The 9,160-nt window shown below is 53.1% G+C and overlaps 1 protein-coding gene across 1 annotated transcript in view; it reads left to right on the top strand.

Annotated features, from left to right (window-relative positions):
• Positions 1-9,160, top strand: part of scn8ab (sodium channel, voltage gated, type VIII, alpha subunit b) — a 40,857-nt gene continuing 31,697 nt past the window's right edge. Inside the window, exons 1-2 of the mRNA XM_056606129.1 lie at positions 1-77; positions 3,513-3,850. Coding sequence (XP_056462104.1) covers positions 3,569-3,850 — 282 coding nt within the window. The 5' untranslated portion in view covers positions 1-77; positions 3,513-3,568. The remainder of the gene's footprint in view (positions 78-3,512; positions 3,851-9,160) is intronic.

Raw genomic sequence — 9,160 nt, 5'->3', positions numbered from 1 at the left:
GCCGCAGTCACTCTCGACTCTTTTCCACATCTGCACTTCAGTGACATCTTTCTGGATTTCTTTTAATACGAGAAAAAGTAAGTAGACCATGTGTTTGTCCTGTGTGGCTGATCGGTGGGGCGGGATGCGCCGAGTCCTCCGGCTCTGCTGACCGCATCCCTCTGCCGCAGAGCGGTCCCTCTCTCAGCATCCTCGCCTCCTCCCGCGGAGGCTCCTTGCCAATCCACGGCCCGATATGCATGCGAAACACCGGGTTAAAAGTGGGCTCGATTCGGCCCCTCTGCCGAGCAGGCGGGCCGCCGTGTCCCGCAGTAGCGCGGTGCAGACAGACGGCCGGGAGCCCGATCGGGGTGTTGGCCTGGCGGGATGACATCTCGATGTGTCAGAATGTGAAACAGACGCATACTGGCTACGGGATGGGAGGCAGCAGCACGGCAAACTTCGGTGCGTGTGGTGGCGTGTGCTCGCCCGTGTGCGGGAGGTGGTCCCCGGGTCTGGTCCTCGGGTCTGGGCCCGGTGGATCAGGGTTGGCCCCCATCATGTAATGTTGGAGCATGTATAATGTGAGTTAATCCACCACCTCTCCGCGACACCACCCACCCCCCCCGAACCCCCCGACCCCATCTCTTCGGAGGCTGCGTGAGGAGGAGAGGTGCGTCTGAGTTCGGCACTTTGTGATGGGGGCCGTGGGCCATCGTTCATTCTTTAGGAGCGAAGGTAGAATATGTGTTTTGTAACGCGGCGGTAAGGTCTGCACGCTCACAAGTTCACCCGAGAGACGCTCGGAGGCTCCGTCGTTCAGAGACGGTCCGCGGGTGTGGTAGACCTTTATAATATTTGTATTCAACCTATTCACTGTTTTATAGTAAGGTTTTATTCAGAATCTGTCGCTGGGCTATGAAGGGGTGAGGAACCCACAGCGACGGGCGTTGAGCTGCAGACGTCCCGGGGAACGGATCAGCCGCTCTGTGCTACTCAGCCTCAGCATCACTGAGCCACACTGCAGCATTTTCAGGCTCCGGCCCTGGCGGTACACCTCAGTAAACAGGAGCCCTCCTCACGGAGACCAGCAGGTCCACGACGGGCCGCGGGCCTCTTAGGGGAAGACGACATTCGGCGTCAATAGTCAGGAATGAGGTCATAGTTGAACCATTCAAGGGAGGATGATGTCTTTCCTAAAACGTGATTGACCTACCTCCTCCCCTAGCAGAGCCCTGCCGTAGGAGTTCTGATGGGCTAGGCTAGGCTCTAGGGCCTGTGTTATGGGGGGGGGGGGACCTGGACGAAAGGTTATTTAAGGGCCCGGGGCGATGGCAGATATGATCAACAGCAGAATGCATCGCCTTCCCCCTGATCTGGGAGCTCGGCGCCCCGTATCGCATGGCGCAAACAGAGGCTGCTGGCCAGAGCCAGCCTCCATGTGGCTGAGAGGAGGAGGGGGGGGGGGGGGGGGGGGGGGGGGGGCGGGGGACGTGCACCAGCCTGGCCCCCACCAACCACCACGGGCTTTTCCCTACGTGTAATTAATTCGCTGGTGTCCACGATCCCTCCTCCCATCACCAGTGCACCCCCCCCCCCCCCCCCCCCCTCTCTGGCCAGCCTCCACCCCTGGGTTTGGCCGGTGTGGTCGGTTAAGAGCCTTTAGTGATCCCGGTCTTGAGGTGTAGCCCACTGAGTTGTTCCCCTGTGCCGCCCGGCCCCTCGGTGCACAGGACTCTGCGTCGCCGTCTGCAGCCGCCATCTCTGCTGACGCGGCGGCCCCACGGACGGGAGGCTGCTCCCCGATAAACGCTGTCATCTCCCGTGCACCCCGGTCACTAGACGGACACGCTCGGATCGAAGGGGGGGGGGGGGTGTCTTACAGAGACAGAGACGGGGAGCCGTTTGGATGTTAGTGTTGTTGAGCGTGTGTGATCAGCGCGCGGGACAGAGGGGGACGGATCGGACGGTGCGTGTGAGTAGGGGTGGCTGGGTTGAAGCTGGCGCCGTCGCCGGGGCTCACCTTGAGCCGGTGTGATCAATGGATGGAGCGTCGCTGGAAGGAGGCTTAGAGGTCCTTCGAGGTTGGCTTGGTTACCTGAAGCGTGCCCGCGTGTCTCTCGGCTGTAGCCGGTTGCGTTGTGTTGTAGCCAGGGTCTGTTGTATCGTTGCGTTTATCTAATCCTATGAATGCATTTCATTTATTTCATGCTGTTCAATCGAGGGCTGCAGAGACCGGCTACTTAATTCTAATTGAGTGTGTGATATCCAAAGTGATGCGTTAATGAGGCTGGTCCGTGGGCGATGTCACGCCGGACCCTAGGACATACACACACACTGCCCGGCTGGAGACACGGTGTCCTGTCGGTTACTATATGGCATTAGGATGAGTCAGTTATATTTATTCACTTATCGACAGGACTCAAACCCATTCTGTGAGTCAGAGTTGGGCTAGTCTGCATCCGCAGTAGGTCAAACCTTACACTGTCCATCCTTATGATATGCATAGGCTACTGACCAATCAAATCACTGCATATGCTTCTTCTATAGGCGCTTTTCATGTCTATATCTATAGGACACTTATTAACCGTGTATTAACCATGTTATGAGGGAATAAATCCAGACGGAACTATTACCATATACCATTAGCAGATGCTTGTTGGCATAGGTTTCCCAGGGTGGGACATGGCTTGGTTCAGAAGACGGTGAAACGATATTGTTATCAATTGGAAACATTTGAGTTAACATGCTGTGGTTGGTCGATGCTTTGGTTCAACGACACTATTGCCCTCGGTTGAGGCCAGATCCGATTGTTAAACAGGTCCCGTTGTAAGTGTAATTACACTCATCCCGACGGTAAATGTGGACACGTCTCCTTGTTTCACATCCTTACACTCGACAGATGATCACTCAACCATAAGCTTACATTCAAGATATAGGTTTATAAACCCATGCTTGTCTTGTAATGTCTCTGTGTCTGTCTTTAAACCTGTCTATCTGTCTGTCTGTCTGTCTTCCTGTATGTCTGTCGCTCCGTCCTCTCTTTATTGCTCTATCATTTTTTTTGTCTGTCTGTCTGTCTGTCTGTCTGTCTGTCTGTCTGTCTGTCTGTCTGTCTGTCTGTCTGTCTGTCTGTCTGTCTGTCTGTCTGTCTGTCTGTCTGTCTGTCTGTCTGTCTGCCTCTACATTTGTCTGTCTGCCTGTGTGTGTCTCTGTATCTGTCTGCCTCTCTATGTAAGTGTGTGTCTGTCTGTGCGTTTGTCTATCTGTCTGAATGTCTATCCTGTCTGTCTGCTTCACTATGTCTGTATCTGTGTGTCTGTCTGTCAGTCTGTAAGTGTATCTGTATGTCTGTTTATGTCTGTGTGTCTGTTTTTGTCTGTGTTTGTGTGTGTCAGTCTATCTGTGTGTCTGTATGTCTCTGTGTGTCAGTCTATCTGTGTGTCTGTCTGTGTCTGTGTGTCAGTCTATCTGTGTGTCTGTCTGTGTCTGTGTGTCCATGCATCTCTAACCACGGCGTCTCTCCTCTACAGATCAGGGTCCCGGGGATGCAGAGCCAATAGAGTGCCTCTAGCTGCAGGATGAAAACATGGCTGCTCCCATTATGGCACCCCCAGGCCCGGACAGCTTCAAGAAGTTCACTCCCGAATCGCTCGCTAACATCGAGAAGCGCATCCTAGAGGAGAAGAACAAGAAGCCGCCCAAGCCCCGATCGGACAGCAGCCACCGCGACGCCGACGACGAGAATGAACGCAAACCCAACAGCGACCTGGAGGCCGGGAAGAGCGTGCCGTTCATCTACGGGGACGTGCCCAAGGGCATGTTCGCCATTCCGCTCCAGGACCTCGACCCCTACTATATCAACGAGAAAGTGAGTCCTGGTGTCTCTGGTGCGGCCGGCCAATCGCACAATCGCCTCTGCACTGTCATTTGTTTTTTGCAGCACAATGTAGTGGGAAGTGTGGGGACGTTGAGTCCAGGGAGAGGGTGTCGTTACAGGACAATTGATTCATGGGCAGAGGAGACGGACGGACGGATAGACTGGCTGCTGTCGTCGTTGGGTTCTCTGTGCTCTGATGTGAACGCATGTGATGTAGGAGGGGGCCCGTGGTGTACGGGCACCACGGGGTGAGGTCCCAGCTGGAGACGGAGGGGAGTTTAGCATATCGGTTCGTCGATGGGGATGGGGAGATTCCTGATGGCACAGACGACCTTGACGCATAATTCCACACACCAGTACTTTGATGCCCTGGCGTTCATTACATTACCAGCAGGCCCCGTAGAGACAGACCGGAGGATCCTCCATCTTCTAGCTCCACCATGCTGCAGGCAGGCGGTGTGTGTGTTATCTCTGCATTGTGAAGGCCCCGTGAGAAGGCAGGGGGTGCAGCTAGCGGCCCGATGGACGGAGAGGTTGAGGAGATGCCTCATAGTCTGAACAGCGGCAACCTGCTAATTGGAAGGGCTACTTATGACAGGACTTCCTGATGAGATGGGGCTCTTTAGACGTCCAGTAAACATTAAGAGCGGGCGACCACAAGCAGGAAAGCCATTGCAGCGGAGTGTTAAAGGTCATTCCAGGGCCCTGGTGTACGCTACAGCCAAGACTGGAAGAAACCCTCAAGCTCAATGCATAGAGACTCTAGAGGATATAGACGGTAGACCATAGGGACCATATACAGAAGTACAGGAGATACATATCACCGTTTAGGACGTCCTGTTCCCTCTGAAAGGTTAGCGGCTAGCTCGGCGGTAAGGTTAGCGGCTAGCTCGCTACCTAGCCGCCCCCTGCCGACCGCCCTGTGCAACGGAGGATGGTTATAGCAGCGGGGGCCCTCTGCCGCCACCTGACTCCTTCTCCTTCCTCCCTGGATGACTCTCCTCCTGTTGCCACTGTCCCGGGGCGTGGGGGTCACCTTCCCACCGTCCTGCCCGGAGCCCCGGGCCAGCAGACGGCGGGGCGGGTGGGGTGGGGTGGGGAGGGAGTAGTAGTTCCTTCAGCTGTAGGGTGGCCAGCAGCCTCCGGGTCGCTGGCCTGTAAGAGAATATGCTATCCTGTCAGGGGGCGGCCTCAGCACTAAGGGACAACTCAGTGCACCGCTCTCTCTCTCTCTCTCTCTCTCTCTCTGTCTCTGTCTCTGTCTCTGTCTCTGTCTCTCTCTCTCTCTCTCTCTCTCTCTCTCTCTCTCTCTCTCTCTCTCTCTCTCTCTCTCTCTCTCTCTCTCTCTCTCTCTCTCACACCTCTGTTTCACTGTGTGTGTGTGTGTGTCATTCTGTCTCTCTATCTGTCTCTCTCTCTTCTCTCTGTGTCTCTGTCTCTCTCCCTGACTCTCTCTGCCTACCTATCTGTCTCTCCCTCTTTCTGTCTCTCTCTCTGTCTCTCTCCCTCTTTCTGTCTCGGTCTCTCTCTGTCTCTCTGTCTCTACCTGTCCATGTCTCTCTCTCTCTACCTGTCTCTGTCTCCCTCTCTCTCTGTCTCTCTCTCTCTCTCTGTCTCCCTCCCTCTCCCTCTGTGTCTCTACCTCTCTCTCTCTCACTACCTCACTCTCTCTATGTCTCTCTGTCTCTCTCTGTCTATCTGTCTCTTTCTCTTTCTCTCTCTCTCTCTCTCTCTCTCTCTCTCTCTCTCTCTCTCTCTCTCTCTCTCCCCCCCCCCCCCCTCTCTATCTCCCTCAGGGCAGTGCTCTCCAGTGGATGAGTGTCTTGTGATCTATTGATCCGTGGCCTGGGCCTAGTGGTGGCTACAGGAAGATGTTATGCCTCCCTCTCTTATGAGCGCTCTGAGGAGATGCACCCTGCTAATTCCTCTTCTGATGCCAGTGTCCTTCTCCTGGAAGCCAGGGGTCATGCAGGGGTCAAACACTCTCACTAAGCCTTTCCCATCATAACGCTACCAACGGGCACTGGTCACCTGTGTGTGTGTGCGTCTGTGCGTGCGTGTGTTTGCGTGAGCGTATGTGTGTGTATGCGTGCGTGAATAGCTGTATCCCTAAAAAGAGAAATTCAGTCAGACTTCTTTTTGCCCTTTTAAATTTAGAAATCTACGTTTTTCTTTTTGGCCCGCAAGTCCCTTAATTATTTATTTTTAAATGTAGACCACTAGAAAGGGTTAGCGGAAAGGGGCCAGTCTGGAGACTGGAACTAATGGTAAATAACGGCAGATGAAGTATCCTCATCCCAGGACTGCAGCAGCATCGTTTTTATTTGATTCTTTGACGAAATCCTTCAAAGTAAGCTTTTGTCAAACATGAAAATGTACGCAATTCCATAAACATTTATTGCTTCAAGAACTAACGTAAAAGTAAATCTTTAAACATTCCTCACCAGACCACTATGCTGTCCCTGCAAATACACTCAGGTAACACGGGCAGTACCCATTCCTGGACGTGTTTCCAGCCTCACATCTCAAAATGTGCTCAAACGTACGCATTTAACCAAATCCCACAGCGTCCCATCGCAAACTTAAGGTCCACTCTTTTCAGAGTGCATATTCCCCTTGATTAATAAGCGGCCCTTATTAAATACATCTTTACTCCCCTATTTGAATCTAGCGTTAAGTGCATCATCCTCCTCCTAAACGTAGAGCAGTGACACGCCCTATCACGGGCGTCTGATGAATAAAACAACCGCTGCTCTGGGCCGCCGTTGTTTCACATCTCGTCCGACCACTGCATGGGTTTTGTAGCTGGTCTGAATTATGCAGGTGTCCAGATCCCATAATGGGCTAATGCATCCCTCCGTCCCCCATTTAGAGGCCAGCAGGCCTACGGAATCTCGTGTTACTTGGACCTCATCTATAGCATCAGTGTTTACTCTCCACTCTTCAGCTGAAAACCAGACCGTCTTACACTCTCAACTCAATCACAGGACAAAATATCTATTTTCTGGAGTGGCTAGAGATTTCCTGTCGAATATAGATTGATATGACTCTTAACCCTTCGTTGGGACGATGTGAACGCGTAGCAGAATCCTAAACGTCTCCGGTGACACAGAGTGGCCGGGGGGGGGGGGGCGGGGCAGTGGGGGCTACCTCGGTGAAGGAGGTGGAACGCCTTCGCCCACTGCGACCTGAACTCTGCCTCTCTGTGTCTCCTCACACGAGAGCTCACCGCCTCATGGTGACATTGCTGAGCGTAAGACACCACACTCAGCGGGGCTCAGTGGCCCCTCCCACACCGGGGCCCGCGTCCTCGCAGCCAGCCGTCTGTCCGTCCCTCCACCAACGTCCCCCTGACCTCTCTCAGGACCTTGTGTCCCGCGGCACACCTCGGTTACATGTCAGCGACGGACCCGATGCCTCCATGCATGTGTGTGTGTGTGTTGTGTGTATGTTTCTGGGGTATAAAGTGTGTATGTGTTTGTGCTTGTTTGGCTCAGCCTTTTTATATTTATGCATGAGTGTGTGTGTGTGTGTGTGTGTGTGTGTGTGTGTGTGTGTGTGTGTGTGTGTGTGTGTGTGTGTGTGTGTGTGTGTGTGTGTGTGTGTGTGTGTGTGTGTGTGTGTGGTTCAGCTGCAGGAAACCTGATCGCAGCACTCATGCATCAAAGCGAGGGTGAGGAGGGGGGAGGAGGGGGGAGAAATGCAGCGCTGCAGTTCTTTGTCTCCCCCGGTGACAGGGAGGCCTGCTTGGGCTTCTCAAAATGTCTGGAGTGATTAGGCTACACCAGGGGCCAAGTCTGTAGTCACATGGCTCCCTGGATCCAGTCTGTCTGTCAGTCTGTCCCTCTCTCTCTCTCCCTCCCTCTCTGTCTCTAATCCATCATTCTATTTATCTCTCTATCTATTTATCTATATATATCTCCCCCTCTCCCCCTCTCTCTCCGTCTCTCTCTCTCTCTCTGTCTCTGTCTCTCTCTCCCTCACTGTCTGTCTCTCTCTCTCTCTCTCTCTCTCTCTCTCTCTCTCTCTCTCTCTCTCTCTCTCTCTCTCTCTCTCTCTCTCTCTCTCTCTCTCTCTCTCTCTCTCTCTCTCTCTCTCTCTCTCTCTCTCTCTCTCTCTCTCTCTCTCTCTCACTCACTCTCAAGGTAGTAGTAAATTAGAGTGGAGGTCCAGCTTTAGTGCTCAATCTGATTTCTTTGTGTCTGATGACACAGCAGAGGGGGGGGGGAGGGGGGAAGAGTAGGGGAAGATTCCTCTAACGGGAGTTTTGCCTCTCGCTCTCCTGACGAGGTTCAGGGGTAAAGTGCATGGTGGTTTGAAGCTGGGTATTCTTGTGTGTACGGCTTTGTAGAACAGTTCAAACTCATTTTTATTTTACAAACATCCGTCTTCCGCAAGCCTATAAAAATAATTACATTTTGGTCCCCAGAAGTATGAATAATAACACACACAAATACCGGTTATACCTTCTGATGAATATGCATCCGCATTGTCTGTTGATTCAGCTGTGATACCCATTGCTTCTGAATCATCAAAATCACACGTTCACACGCAGGCTCAAAAGTGTTTAGAAGTGGCTGAGGATATGTGTGTGCGTGTGCGTGTGCGTGTGTGCCAGTGCGTGTTTGTATGTGTTTGCATGAAGGTCATTGCTGTCTTCATGTGGGCCTTATTATGGGTCTACAGTACATTATGATGGTATGGCTCCACCAATGGGACGTGGGTCTACAGTACATTATGATGGTATGGCTCCACCAATGGGACGTTGGTCTACAGTACATTATGATGGTATGGCTCCACCAATGGGGAGTGGGTCTACAGTACATGGTGAGGGTCTCGACCAATGGGGAGTGGGTCTTCAGTACAGGCTCTCTCTGTCTCTCTGTCTGTCTGTCTCCCTCTCTGTCTATGTCTCTCTGGCTGTCTCCCTCTCCATTCCTCCCTGTATCATTCTCAGTTTCCCTCTCTGCTGCACACCCTCCCTCTCCCCCCCCCATCTCAGGTTTGTCTCTCTCCCCTCTGCAGCTCTCTGGCTGCTTTCTGTTCTGCATTTCTCTCTCTCTCTCTGTCTCTCTCTCTCTCTCTCTCTCTCTCTCTCTCTCTCTCTCTCTCTCTCTCTCTCTCTCTCTCTCTCTCTCTCTCTCTCTCTCTCTCTCTCTCTCTCTCTCTCTCTCTCTCTCTCTCTCTCTCTCCCCCCTCCACTGCCTTTCTCTCTCTCTCCCCCCTTTTCTCTCGATCTTTACTGCTGTCCCGTATTCCTTTACCCCGCACGCACACACACACACACACACACACACACGC

This window comes from Gadus chalcogrammus, chromosome 13 (genome assembly GCF_026213295.1).
Source record: "Gadus chalcogrammus isolate NIFS_2021 chromosome 13, NIFS_Gcha_1.0, whole genome shotgun sequence".
In the NCBI taxonomy this organism is placed as follows: Eukaryota; Metazoa; Chordata; class Actinopteri; order Gadiformes; family Gadidae; genus Gadus; species Gadus chalcogrammus.
This window is presented reverse-complemented; position numbering and strand designations above follow the sequence as displayed.